The sequence below is a fragment of the Piliocolobus tephrosceles genome, chromosome 3 (assembly GCF_002776525.5).
Source record: "Piliocolobus tephrosceles isolate RC106 chromosome 3, ASM277652v3, whole genome shotgun sequence".
Taxonomy (NCBI): Eukaryota; Metazoa; Chordata; class Mammalia; order Primates; family Cercopithecidae; genus Piliocolobus; species Piliocolobus tephrosceles.
Genome location: NC_045436.1, coordinates 119,476,156 through 119,491,649, shown reverse-complemented (window position 1 = coordinate 119,491,649; position 15,494 = coordinate 119,476,156). Strand labels below are relative to the sequence as shown.

The following is a 15,494-nucleotide window of genomic DNA, read 5'->3' as shown; positions in this document are numbered from 1 at the left end:
AGTCATAAAGTTTATTTAATATATCCTAAAAGTGCATGTAAAAAAATTATCCAATGTCTTGGTTATGTGAAAACCCATAGAGTATGATATTGAAACAAATATTTTCTTTGGAAACAGACCTGTGTTCAAATCTGAGCTCCATTACTAGAGAACTGTGCTACCTCAGGAAAATAACCTCTCTGAGTCTCAGTTTCCTCAATGTATGATGACAATGATATTTTGGATATGCTTAGGATCAATTCAGAAAGTGTGTATAGAAAAGACAGCCAAGAATCTGATGTATGACACTAAACATGTGCTAGATTCACATATCTCTAAATACTTGCACCCCCCAGATAAATTATCATTTTAGTATCATTATATTACATAAGAAAGATCATGTGGCCCTGGTGGGAGTTTTTATGCTATAAAAACTGGGAGATGCTATAAATCGGGGCTCTCTTTTTCGGCAGAGATCTGTTTTATCACACACCACTGCCTAAAGGATAGAGTTGGAGAAGAGAGGTGTTGGTGAAAGCAAGGGGATTCTCCTGAATAATACTTTGAAATTAATAGTTTAGATTTTTTCAAGAATATTTTATAATTAAAATTTCAAAAAGAAAACAAATGAATATATCAATATGAAATGGTGACACACGCTTTGCAGAGAACTTAAACAGGGTAATATGATAGAAGTGGCTGCCCTCGATTGAGTAATCTGGGAGCATTCTTCTGTGGAGTGATACCTAAAATGAGATATAAATTATAAGAATCCACCGGCCCCTCACTCATTGGAGGGAGTGCATTCCAGGCGTAGGGAACAGCAGGTGAAAAGGCCTTAAAGAGCAATGCATTTAACATGTTCAAAACTCAGAATGAAAGCTAGTGGGGTTGGAGCTTAGTGAATAAGGAGAAGAACGAGAAGTCATGAAGTGGAAGAATAAAGCAAAGACCAGACCACTGAGGACTTTGCAAACCAGGTTTAGAAGATAAAAAGAAGAAGAAGAGGAAAATAATTGAAATAGGAGATATGGGAAGAAGAAGAGGAAGAAAAAAAGGAAGAAGAGCAAATGGAAAAGAGAAGGAGAAAGGAGTGGAGAATAAGAAAGAAAGACAAGATAGCAATTTTTTTGAAGAGTAGAATAAAATATATTGCTATCAGAAAGCATAACATCTTATTAAGGAGATAAACTTTTAATGTAACAAAATGGAAAAAGATATCACCAGAATTCTGAGGGAGAACAAAGGCAGACTGGGCAATGTGTATTACTCCCCTCCCCTCGACTGGGACATTCACAAGAGAGTCCCATCACCACACCATGGGGTTTGCTAGATGTTTGGGAAGGAGGAGAAAGCCTGATATTGGCCAAACATTGTGGACTTCCTCATGACATCAATCATATGCAAGTTACTAGAACCATAAGATTTTGTTTAAAATTGAGTTGTTTAGTGATGTGTTTTGTTTCTCTAACAAGTTTTAGTACAAAAACTGGGTTAAGGCCAAACTAATTGCAGGCTCCAAACAAAGAAACAGATGTAGGAGTCATTAAAATGACAAGGATGGAATTCACAAAGCGAAGGGAAAATAAATACTATAGAGGTTTAGTAGAGAAAGAAACCCTTTCAGGTCAAGGGACAAAAGAAATTACTTTCAGAGAAAGTGGATGTTAATTTACACCCAGGCCAGAATAAGCTATATTTGAGAGACATGTCTCCCATGGCATACTTGACTTGCCACACTTCAGGGAATCGCAGAAAGTTGATCATTTCTAGCCCAAACTTAGCTGTGTGCTGGCCCCTCTCAACTGCTCTGAAACTTATGAATTCCTTCTTATAAAAGGAAAAAGTATATTCTTTTATTTTTCTTAACCCTTTATATCTAAGCCAACACTTCTGGAAATTATAGTCATAATTCACATGCACATACCTACAAATCTTAAATATAATAAGATAGACTCATCTAATCAAGGTAGAGTTACTAAGCTAGGACATCCTGTCATAGTGGACATAAGATGATTAGTATCCAATAATGTACAGTATCAAATAGAAGGGCTTACTTTAGTAAAGTCTCATGGTAGTTAAAACACCCAACGTAATAGAGAGATTTAGTTGACAGCTAGCTGATTCTCTGTATTTCCTGCTCAAGTTATAATTTTTTTTGTTAATTGTCTTTATTATGGTACTATGTCTTTCTCCTCTCTAGCTAGGCATCTGGGTGCTTTGAGACAGGACTACATAATTGAGAATCAAAAGACCTGAATTCTAGCCACAAGTCTGATACTTTTTGAAAGTGTGAAAAAAAACTGTAATTTCCATGAAGGCAAAAACGATTTGCATTATCATTAGCACTAAGTTTTGAATGCTTAGCAAGGACATGGACCACAGTAGTTGTGCAACAACTATTTCTTGTATAAATAAACTAATTCATTAATGAATGAAGTCACTGAACCTTCTGTACTTCAGGTTTCTTGCTGAAGCATGAGAGTGATATATACATATCTTGCCTACCTTGATATATCATTAGAAGTCCCTGGGAAATTACAGCTCAGGTGGATGAAAATTATTTTAAAAATTGATAAATTTTAAATTCTATTGTCATGATTCACAGAACATTGCTCTGCTTCACAATGGTACTCTGTAAGCCTTGATTGATTTTTCAGGATAGCTGAAGGAAAATAAAGCAGGGATAACATTTTGAAAGCACTGATTTATAAACCATGGTTGTTTACTTTTCATCATCTATGTTACTGGAACAGAACAAGATATAGATGGTACATAATTCAACAGTCATGTGTACTTGGCATTAGAATATGTTTTTGTACTTTTATTTGAATGGAGGGTTGTCTGATGTTCAGGTAATTGAACTAAACCAAAATAATGAAGTTATGATGACGATATCAGGTTCCGGATTTCCTCATCTTATGTCCCTGCAACTTAATCCATACAGACTCACACTGCTCCGGAATTATACCACCTTTTTTTCTTCCCTGAATGAAGAAACCATTTATTTAACAAAACTTAGTGGAATACCTATTTGGTGACTGACACGGGAATAGATAATGAGTATGTTCAACCTAGTCGAATGGGAAAAACAGACATATACAATATCCACACTACAATGTGATGAGAATTAGAGTCCCTTGCTACTTGCCCTCCTACCTAGAGATAACTTTGTCTCCAATGACGTAGGTTCTTGAAAGTTATCAGATAATAAAGCATGGCCTGTTCTTTTTTCACGTCAACTGCTGAACATCTGGAGAGTTTCAATTGCTTTTCATTAAATACTCAGGTAATGAAAAATAAAAAAAGAACACAATGACAGAAGTCTTCCAATTTTCTTCAGAGTTGAGAAATATAGTTAGATAAACAATTCATCATCAAAATAATTTTTAAACTGACTGTGTTTTTCACTCTATAATCCAGTTGCTGACCTTTTCAGTGCTTGGTCTTGACAATTTTCTGGATTAGTAGTAGGGTTAGCTGATTAAGACCCTGCATCCTGCAATAGAAAATAGTCTCTCAAGAGTCTGAGAGCTTATGGTATATTTAATTTGACAATATTCAGAATAGACCAAAATCATTAATTGTAAATACATAGTATCATGCAATACAGAACCTTCCTCCTAGTTCACTCATTCAACAAATCTACTGCATTTTCCAGGCAACAATTGGTTACATTAACCACCTTTAGGTTTAAACTTTAGTTAAATCTGCCGTTAACATCTAGGGTTGTCTAACTTTTTAGTTAATCTGAGAAGACCAATATCACAAATCTTAGGAAAGTTACTTTTGCTAAAGGAAAAACTTTAATCAAATTAAATTTAACAGAATTTAATTGAGTAAAGAATGATTTGCAAATCACGCAGCCTAGAACAAAAATACATTCAGAGTGACTCCGGGGCTGCCACGTGGTCAAATAACATTTATGGACAGAAAAGGAAAACAGTGTACAGCAAATGGAAATGAATTACAGAAACAGTGAGTTGGTACCAGTTGCAACTCTGCAACTACCTTATTTGAACACATTTGAACAGCCAGCTGTTTGTGATTGGCTGTCACTCAGCTTCTTGTTAAAATAGTAGGTTACAGTTTGTTTAACATCATTAGGTTACAGTTCACTAGTATAAGAAAGCTTTAGGTCCAACTTAAAATATGTATGAAGGCAGTTTTAGGCTAAACTTAATTCAATTTAATACTTTCTAATAGATATAAACTCCTAGTGGTGGGTTTTCTTCTTTACCAAAGAAAAATGTCCTTTTTTTCTAACTAATGATTTATGTACTTGGATTTTTTGACTAGATAAATAACTAACAGTATAATTACTTTAGTATTAATGAACCATGCAAACTCTGTCTCATCCTATCAAAAAAGACAAATTTACTAAAAGGCAATAATTTTGTTCTCCTGCATAAGATTATCATGAGTTGCTCAAGATTCAGTTAGCTAAAAAAAACTCTTCCATAATAAAAATTAATTGATAACATGTTGTCAAAACACTTGTGATCCTGAACTATCTATTAGAGGGGAGTCAATATTAACAACAAACAAACTACAAATAAATGCAAAACTCCCATTATGAAGGAAATTTAAATAATAACAATGTGCAAATAGAAATACTTACTTGTATTTTGAATATTAAAATATATAACAAGGCCGGGCGCGGTGGCTCAAGCCTGTAATCCCAGCACTTTGGGAGGCCGAGACAGGCGGATCACGGGGTCAGGAAATCGAGACCATCCTGGCGAACACGGTGAAACCCCGTCTCTACTAAAAATACAAAAACTAGCCGGGCGAGGTGGCGGGCGCCTGTAGTCCCAGCTACTCGGGAGGCTGAGGCAGGAGAATGGCGTAAACCCGGGAGGCGGAGCTTGCAGTGAGCTGAGATCCAGCCACTGCACTCCAGTCCGGGCGACAGAGCAAGACTCTGCCTCAAAAAAAAATAAAATAAAATAAAATAAAATAAAATAAAATATATAACAAAAACATTTTTAAATAAAAACATGTATTCACCACTATTTTTTTTAAATGTAGGACATCATACTTTATATTTATTAAATTACTTATTTCAAGCAACATGATCATATACAAATATATTTCATAGACACATGGAAATCTAGCAATTTTTTACAGATTGCATTCAGTAAGTAGAGTGAGATCAACTGATGTTTTCAAGGTCAAACCTAAAGGAAACTAACCCATATTTACTTAGCCCAGCATTGAAGAAGCAAAGAATTCTGCTAAGTAGACTTTGGAGTTTTGCTTTTCAGACCTGTGTCTTCTAACAATTCTGTATTTTGCCCTTGAAGTAAAAATAACCACCCATTTATCCTTGACTTTATTAAAGATATTAACTTTTATTCAGTTAGGGTATCCAGTTTTATTCAATTAGGGTATCCAGTTTAAGAATTATAAAAGAAAGAGTAGAATAGAATTATTCTAGGAGAATTATCCTAGGAGAGTTACTCATAACCAAACCAGAAGCCAGAAATGATCACAGGAAAACATTTCTCAGGGGATAATTTAATAACATTACTGAAAGTGTGGGAATCCATATACTACCTAAATGATTAGGAAAGAGGTTATTAGCTAAGCCATTGTCTGAAACCCACTGAATCACTGGTCCTTTTGAACAATGATTGGTCCTTTATTTCTAAAGATGAGTTTTAAAATTTAAGAGAAGCACTAAGCAGCAGAGCTGAAAGAGGAAAAGAACACAGATCTTGCATGGTTCAGATTTTTCTTTATAGGTCCAGGAGTAAGGTAAGATATCAAATCTTTGCTTTTATAATTTGAAGAACCAAAATCAGTGAACTCTGCAGGATAGATTATCAAGTTCACCCTAAATGCTTGATTAGGTCAATGATTTGAACCAGGGAAGAAAGTTTCACATCTAGAGGATAAGAGAAATATACTTAAACAGGCTACACCATAAATCAACACCACACTTTAGTTTTATACTCCATTTCCATAAATTACAAAAACATTGGCTCAGTTGCTTAGTTCTAACATGTTATTCTGTTATTAGACTACTAAGTGGAAATTATCTGGTTTTGGACTGGTATTGTCAAATCTCTATTGAAGTACTTTCAACATAGACATTAAAATTGTTGTTATAATAAGTCCCTAGTTGGTTAGCCCTAGTCATGACCTCCCATGATTTGAAGGGCCTGCTCCTCTCCTTGTAGGGCAGCACCAGGAGACCATCTTGTTCGTTAATGCATTCAACCACATCATATGTCTCCAAATGAGTTTTTTATTCAAGCTAAAAGGACAAGCAAACAATTTTGTTTTTTATAAACAGCTTGTCTGAGAGAAAATAGTTGTATTGTAGAAATTTACAAATATAACTTTTTAAATTTTAAATTCCAAAATGTAAGTAAATACTATAGAATTCACCCAACTATTCCTTTGATTGAACAATACTAATTATTTTGTCACGAATTTTAAGTAACGTCTTTATAAAGCTAAAGATCACAACTTATTTTCTAGATCTATCATACAAAAATGAAAATTATAATTCTTCTTGGACTCCTGGGAGCCACATTGTCAGCCCCAGTAAGTGATTTTATGGCACTACTGATCTCATTGTGTTAAACCTTCAACAATCCCTTCTTTTTACTATTTCTGATTTTTTTTTCATTTTTAATTTTAGCTTATCCCACAGCGTCTTATGTCTGCCAGCAATAGCAATGAGGTTAGTTTAAATAATTAAAACAATCTCCATCTTTCTTTTTAATGGAAATCAAGTGGGAAGAGATAAATGTCATCATTTGATTTATACTGTGTTCCTCTGCACTAGCTTTTATGTATATCCAAGCACATTTCTAATGTTCATGTTTGATTATATGATAGGTTACCTCTAAAATATTATTCTACTTCCCTTGCTTGATTGTTAATTCTTCAAAGGCAGATACAATATTGTTTATATCTTTTTGTTCTAATAACACCTAATATAGGTGTTATTATAATATAGGTGTTTAAAAGCATAAAATGACTAAACTCCTGGAATGAGCTAACGTTGTGTAATCTCATACCCAACAGGGGAGAGGTTGCTAAATCCAAACCTTGTTTTAAATCTAACTTCTAATCACTGTCATTCAATGTAAGCCTAGTGAGAAAATGTCTCACTTCTAATAAGAAATTGAGCAATCAGCTGTGACTTGTGCTATATTTATAGCAAACATTGTTCTTACTCATTTTAGTGTGTAGTAATCTTGATTTCATATTGTTTTTCCTTTTCTAGCTACTTCTTAATCTTAATAATGGTCAACTTTTGCCACTACGACTTCAGGTACCTCTATTTCAATAATTACTTTATGGGGAACATTTTTCTATTGCTCATTTCTTATGTTATTTTTTATGAAAACAAAATGTTTCCTGATCCTATTTCTGAAATCTCAATTTTTAATGTTATGAATTTGTCTTATATATTCTAGTGACCATTTGTTTGAAGGTTAAAGTAAAAACTGTAATTTGATTAACATTTATTTATTGAGAACTTGGTATATTCCAGGCATTAATTCTCACAACTATGAGACAGTTACAAGTAATTATTTTACACAAAGTCATGCCCAGTTAACCAGTAACAGCAGGTTGGGGGGTTTAGGGTTACGGTAGGGGAAAATACACAAGGTTTAAAACAAATCTGGCGTATGCAGATGTTGTGTTCTTTTATCAACCTTATCCTGCCCCATATTTCTCATGGACGTCGGGAATTTAGCATTTGCTTCACATTATTTGCTTGGTTCAAAATGAATCAAGATGCTGTCCTTTTTTATATTGCAACATTGGAGGTATAGAAATTGTTTGTATTTTGTCTCTTTCTTGCTCGGGACTGACCTTTAAATTCTTTTTGGCATGAAGGGAACATGCTTTCTTTCCTTTGTGTCTTTTTAGGGCCCACTTAATTCATGGATTCCACCTTTCTCTGGAGTTTTACAACAGCAGCAGCAGGCTCAAATTCCAGGACTCGCCCAGTTCTCTTTATCAGCTCTAGACCAGTTTGCTGGACTGTTCCCAAATCAGATACCCTTCCCAGGACAGGCCAGTTTTGGCCAAGGAGCCCAGGCAGGCCAAGTTGACCCCTCACAGGCTCAAACACCGCCTCAGACACAACCAGGCCCCAATCACGTAAGTCAGGCCTCTTTGATTTTGTTCGGAGGAGAGAGAACTGCATGTTGAATTTGACAATGAATATGAATCAGCTTTGAAATAGGCAGGAGTTTTTGAACAATATTTTTTCTCATAATATGTTTCTACCATTACTGTAAGTTCTTTTTTGTCTGATTTCTAAGATGAAGGATATTTAAATCAGCTACTCTAGGATACAGCAACAAACCAAAAAAGTTAAAAACAAGTCTAGGATAAGATAGGAAAACTTCAATAAAAGGCAGTTTATGTTGCTGACAGCACATGTAACAGATGACATTTCGTCATGGAAACTTGCTAACAAATGATAAATTTATATGACTAGCTCTATGAAAAGCAGCTCAGAGATTTTAAATAACAAAGTCAAGCATACATTTTTATATAATTCTTTTCTTGGCAGGCGATGCCCTATGTGTTCTCCTTCAAAATGCCTCAAGAGCAAGGACAGGTAAATGGATGTAACAACACTGCCCATGGAGATGGCTACATACACTCTCCACAACGCTTTCTATTTCTAGCTCTGACTCCTATAGCAGGGCTGTAAAACCTATGTAATGATATCACTGTCTAGATAACATCATTGCTGGGCCAGTATCGTTTGTTGACGTTGGGCTCACTTAACAACTCCTTAAGAACAGGCAGCTAAGAAGAGTCTTCAGGACCCCTGAATTTCCAGGGCATCGCTGTGTTAAGAGTAATAGAGCTCAATAAGCCCCAGGTCATGTCCTCTCTGCATCCAAAGTGCTGGAAGTTGGGAAAAACGCAAGAGAAATACCATGGACTGACTTTATCCAACTTTAAATTTTGCTAATGAAGGAGATGCATTAAGCTGATAATATATGATATGATGTAGAGATAAGAAACACTTGCCTATGTTATTTGGCAGTTACGAAATTCTGCTCAAAATATTTTAGGCTTCTTGTACATTTCCAATTTGAATCCATATTACAATCAAATGGTAATTATTTCCATTAAATAGGAGAATCTTTTAAAAGTGAATGCAAACTGGTATAATCATCACATTAATAGGGAAAACCCTATAAATATCAGGATTATTAATTTTATAATATTCTGGGTTCAAAGAAACAGTATTATAAATAAATTATATTATTCATCAGCAGAATATTGGCCTTTTCATAAAAAGTTACAGTGTTTGGCTCTACTGTAATTATAACTATATAACTTTGTCCCACATCCACTCCCATTATAAAACAAAAGTTACTTCTAGACATTATCTCATTCTATGACATAAGCATTTAGAGAATTAGATGTATAACTAGAATTGCTTCATCTTAAGGATCAAGAAACCTAGTCTTAAGGAGATCAATTTCCTGATCCCATTGAAAGTAAATAGCTGAGTTGGAATATAATTTTCCTCCCCTTCTGTCTCCTTCTTTAACCACTAAACCAGTAGCTCTCCACCCCGACTTTACATTATAATTTCTGCTGGTAATTTTGAAAATTACAAATGTCTGAACCCTATCCCAATGAATCAATACCCCATGAATTGGTCATCTTCTAAAATGCTCAAATGTGATTTTGATTCTTAGCCAGGATTAAGAATGCTTGTACAAAATATAATCCTTCTGAAACCCTAGTTATTTTATTTAACTCTCATGTCTAAAACAGTCTCTTACTTTATGCAAATCAACAAAACAGCATAAAAAATTAACATATGTACTACGATTTTCATTTTCTATGAACATATACACATATAAACAGACACAGACATATAAGTAGAAGGCAATAATATAAATGGAAGCCATAAGGTAATGTAGGTGGTGAAGTTTCAGATGAGATTTGTTTGTTACTTGTCTATGTCTTGATTTACCAAATATCCTAAAATATGTATGGATTATCTCAATAAAGTGGCAATTCTTAAAGTCAATACATTCATAGCATTTCATTTATTATGGCAGAATGTCTAATACCACATTCTGCAGAATGATGATTCTCAAAAATATAAGGAAAATGCTACATAGGCTATCTTTCACTTAGGTATTTGCAAAGTAGTTTGTATATAAAGTTTCCAAGATGTCCTTTAGAAAAAAAAAAAAAAAAAAAGCAAAAAAGCTCTTTTGCTTAGTTCAACCCACCATTTCCTTTTTTTTTTTTTTTTTTTTTTTTGAGACGGAGTCTCACTCAGTCGCCCAGGCTGGAGTGCAGTGGCCGGATCTCAGCTCACTGCAAGCTCCGCCTCCCAGGTTTACGCCATTCTCCTGCCTCAGTCTCCAGAGTAGCTGGGACTACAGGCGCCCGCCACCTCGCCGGGCTAGTTTTTTGTATTTTTTTTAGTAGAGACGGGGTTTCACCGTGTTAGCCAGGATGGTCTCGATCTCCTGACCTCGTGATCCGCCCGTCTCGGCCTCCCAAAGTGCTGGGATTAAAGGCTTGAGCCACCGCGCCCGGCCAAACCCACCATTTCCTAAATGTGTTTGACTAAGCAACCTTAAAAACCAAGTCCAGCATTACCTGGGATACAAGTTGTTTCCAAAGTTTGGAAAGGGATGCTTCATCTATTTGCTTTGTATTTAATCATATAAAGTTGCTAGACATAAAACAGCTTTTGAATAAAATTGACATTAGAAGATAAAAAGTATGTCCTATGCTGATGTAGTGGAATCTCTTGTATCCTTCTCTTTTTACAAGTAGATGTTTCAGTACTATCCAGTTTACATGCTCCTACCCTGGGAACAACCTCAGCAAACAGTTCCGAGGTCACCTCAACAAACAAGACAGCAGCAGTATGAGGAGCAGGTACTGCAAATGTTTTATTTTAATCTTACTAGTTCCACTTGAAAATAGAGCAAATAAGGTATATTACCATAGAAAAAAGCTGCTGAATATATTTAATGCGAACACTCAATAGCATGAAACAGGCATAAGAGGGTAGATACAGTGTTCTCTGCTATAAATCATTTGTGTAAACTTATTTGGTAATATTCCAAGGCTGGATTTTTAGCCAATGACGTCAGTAAGTGGACTTCAATAGAATCAAGGCCAAAAAGCTGAATAACCTTGAAAAGTGAAATTTTCTCACATTTAAAATTTACTAGCATCCACCTTTCCACATATGCGTGAGTGGTTACTATTTAAAAATAATAAATGACAAAAATTTTAGCTACCGTGATGAAAGATATATTTGATTACTGGATTTTGAGATACAATTAGATACCATTATACTGAATTTTGTGAAACTGCAATAAATTTTTTTTAATTCTAACATAAATTCAGGTGGCTCATATATAATTAACATCCTTCCTGTTAGAATGAAAGTGTCTTTGATATAGTTTAATCGTAACTCTAAAACCTGGCATTACAAGTTACAGAAAATTCAGAATTATGCTTTTAAAAACTGGTAGTATTAATTCTAATTGTCATGTTGCTTTAAAGGGAAAGAGACAGTTTTATCCTAGAAATGATATGGTATTAAAAAGATTCTTGCTAATTTAACAATAATTAATTTTTACTTACTGGAACATATAAACTTTAAAATGCTTTTAATTTATATAAAAAGATACATAAGTTTAAGTAATCATTTACTGTAAACTTGTGACAAGAATAATCACAGAAAATATGATACTTTTTTAAAAAATCTGACAGATACCATTCTATGATCAATTTGGATACATTCCACAACTAGCAGAACCTGTAAGTAAATGCGTATTTTTCATTAAAAAATTTTTTTTGAAACTACTTGCTTCATTGTTTACTAAATATATAAATGTGCTTCAGCCAATGATGACCAGGAGGGCACCTCTAATTGAACAAAACTGTATATTCACTCAGTACAAGGAGGAGAACACACACGTGGGGAGTCTTGGGTGTCTTAATAGGAAAGTATTAGAATGACTTCTCACACAATTTGGGCTATTTTTAGGTAATTTGGGGAAGATTGCAAAGAAGTGGTGATTCACTGTGGAGTAGCTCTTTTCAAAAGTAGGGTAACTCTGTGATTATTTTAAAAGCTCATTCCTCTAAGGCAAGGATAGTGGAGCAAGGCGAAAGCTTTAATGGGTAAAGAAGCATCAGTCGCTCATATTAGCCAAGATGTGAGAACACCTGGTATTTTTGTGACTTGTATGGTGACCTTACTTTAGACAAAATTTTGAAGTTGTCTTGGTTTTTTCCACCCCGTCTGATGTTGGTGTTCTGTAGAATTGTTTATGCTCAACAGATGAGAACCTGGTCCTGGTAGAGAATGTTAGAAAATAGCATTTCAGAACAGACGCAGAGGTGAGATGTCAAGCCGTTTCTCTAATAACAGGAATTAAACTATTATTTCTGTTTTTAGCAAAATAATTTAAGAAGTTTGGGAGTGTTTTACTACTCTGGTACTCTGGGTTGCCAAAGAGCATATTTTCATAGATCACTGATTTAGACTTTTAAAACTTTTTTGTTTTCAGGGTATACCAGGAGGACAGCAGCAACTAGCTTTTGATCCCCAACTAGGCACAGCTCCTGAAATTGCTGTGATGGTAAGATTCCTTACAACACTTTGCCAGCTACTGGAAATCAACAATTGACAACTTACTGCACTAATGCTCATTTTAATATCATCTCTGTTATAATTCCATCAATAATTTTTGCTGCTGCTGCTTCTTCTTCTTCTTACAATATTTCGCCAGTGAAGATTCAGTTTACTCTTACTCAGTTCATCAATATTTTTGAGTATGCTATACCAGATACTTCTTTCATGCACCTTTATTTAAAAGCAGATATTAAGAGACAATTAATGTTTGCTGGTATATATTCATGGTCTTTTATGTAGCTTACAATTTAAAAAACCTAATAATAGAACTTTTTTTTTAATATAATGCTTGTGTTGCACCTCAGTCCTGTTGCTTTACATTCTTCCCAATTTTGGCCTTCTTGTTGAACTTATGACAACTTTGTTTTCATTCTCATTCTCTGTAGTCAACAGGAGAAGAGATACCATATTTACAAAAAGAAGTGATAAACTTTAGACATGACAGTGCAGGAGTTTTCATGCCCTCGACTTCACCAAAACCCAGCACAACCAATGTTTTCACTTCTGCTATAGACCGATCTATTACCGCAAAGTTCCCAGAAGAGAAGGTAGAGTTATGAAAAGTTCATTTTATGTAAAAAATATTGTCTAATGAAAAAATACAGTGATAAAATTAGTGCTTTAATTTATAGGACTTTGTCATGAAATTAAGAAGATAACTAATGAAAAATATGTGGTCTTAACTCTGAATAAGGTGGCCAAAAGTTATCTTTGATAATCGATTAATCAGAATATAATTTAATTTCAATTTAATAAGGCTTCTTATGAATGTCCTTTTCTCACTAGGCCAAGACTGATAGTCTAAGGGAACCATAAGAAGTTGCCCTAATCATTCAGAGATTTGGGTAGGTATTTGCCAAAGTCACGCATTCGGTGCCATGACAATTCCTACATATGAAGACAAAAGATAAAAGTTGTCAGAGGAGCTAATGGAGTTCTTACCAAAGTAGTTATAAAAATAAGTTAGCTATATATACTTATAAAATTAATAGTGAGTATGGACTTCAACGGTTTTTAAAAACAAAATTAAATTTTGAGAATCGTGTCTGCCTATACTATAAGCTTGGTATACTCTCTGAAAACACGAATACTAGATATGCTAGGTCCATTATAAAAGACATTCTGTAGATACTCCATACAGACTCAATTCTCCCAAATCATCATTTCAATTTGCAAACTAAACATTGTAATAATTCCAATATATGTATATTAGTTTGAAATAAAATAAAAATCTCAAAATGATAAAGAAATTGTACAATGAAAAGAAAATTTCAAATTCCATGACTTCTATATCAGACATAATCTTGACCTAATTACTTGTTTTAATCAGCTTGGTTGGCTATGAGGCTGCAATAGGAGTTTGATAGAAGGGCAGTCTGGGAACAGCACCAAAAAGTAAAAACGTACACTGAAAAGCAAACAATTTAACCTGAAGGGCAAACGAAAAGACAAAGTTTTTGAAATCTCCTCCCTGCTGCCATGAGCCTCTTTTGATCTCTCCTTCCATAAAAATGAGCACTCAGCATTCTTCAGATGAAAAATGTTTATAAAAATACAACTGAGTAAATAGTAATAATACCACTTTAGGAAAGCCTCCTCACTAAGGTACTATATTGTACAAGGCAAATCAAGTTATTCAGTAAGAAATACTAAAGAGATTTCAGTATTTTTATGACCTTTTTTCTGTATGTATGAGTCAGTGAAAGAACAGCTATTTCTTTAATAAACAATTCGTAAGGTATCTAAGACATTTTATGCAAAGCAGTCCACTGATATTAAAATGCTTTTCTATTATATTTTTCAGGGTGAAAGACGTGGCCATGCCTTGGATATAATTTTAGGCTATTAGATAATGCTAGTATCAGTTCTTTGGACTACATGAAATATCTGGATTCTTCTCCTAAATTTGTTTTTACTTATAAATGTTATTAAACTCTTTAAATATGTCATAGAAAATAATACAATCATGTAATGAGTCTTGTTTTACAAAATTATATGTATTTTCAAATATCCTATCATTGTATAAACTGGAATATAATAACACTGAGAATAAAGCTAGTATCATTAAATTAATTGGATAATTGCATTAGTAAATGATGCCTCTGGAAAATGGTAGTACCCATGAAGATAGGTATATTGTCATTGGATGGATGATGAGTGTTGTGTTTGGAACTGATGAAGTAAAATATGTATCTAGATTTGACATGTCATCTGTTTATTTCCCTAAGTCCGTTCAGTCAGCTGCCTTCTGAGACATTCTCATGACAATCAAAATTATTCAGTGGCAGATATCATAAAGTGCTTATTCCTAATATGACACAGTTACATAGAGAGGTGTCTGTCCTTACTCAAAAGGATAGGAAAGTGTATGATTGCTTGGGGGAGGCAGCATCCTGTAGAGAATAAGGTAGAGATTTTGGGTTTCATCAGATCTGGCTTTCAATCTAGCTTTTAATCTTCAGCAAGTCACTTCACTTGTATGAGTGTCACCTTTTTTAGGTATAAATTGAAAATAACACCTTTTACAATTTCTGAAAGAACTACATGAACTAACACATGAATATACCTCGCTCATAAAAATGTTATTTTTTTCCCTTCACATGTGAATATGAAAGTATTTGTATGTTTCACTTATTTTTTCAACTTTAGACTATCAGCTGAAAGTTTTAGAAAATAGGAAAATTGGTATTCGATGTAATATAAATGTGTGTGTTGATGTGTTTGAGTAGGTGTATGTAAAACAAAAAAAATGAATGAGTTAAGTGAATGAATAAGTGAATGAATGAATATGTATTAGGTGGTTTCCAATAAACTTGATGAGTATTCCAGACTTTAA

The 15,494-nt window shown here is 34.1% G+C and overlaps 1 protein-coding gene across 1 annotated transcript; it reads left to right on the top strand.

The window, feature by feature from the left end:
* The first annotated feature begins 6,470 nt into the window (after positions 1–6,470).
* On the top strand, positions 6,471–14,861 carry ODAM (odontogenic, ameloblast associated). Its single transcript, XM_023190265.1, has 11 exons — positions 6,471–6,534; positions 6,632–6,673; positions 7,223–7,270; positions 7,876–8,109; positions 8,528–8,575; positions 10,780–10,884; positions 11,731–11,778; positions 12,534–12,605; positions 13,045–13,206; positions 13,445–13,503; positions 14,463–14,861. The coding sequence occupies exons 1-10, from the start codon at positions 6,484–6,486 to the stop codon at positions 13,472–13,474; spliced, it is 840 nt and encodes a 279-aa protein (XP_023046033.1). The 5' UTR covers positions 6,471–6,483; the 3' UTR covers positions 13,475–13,503; positions 14,463–14,861.
* The last annotated feature ends 633 nt before the right edge of the window (positions 14,862–15,494 follow it).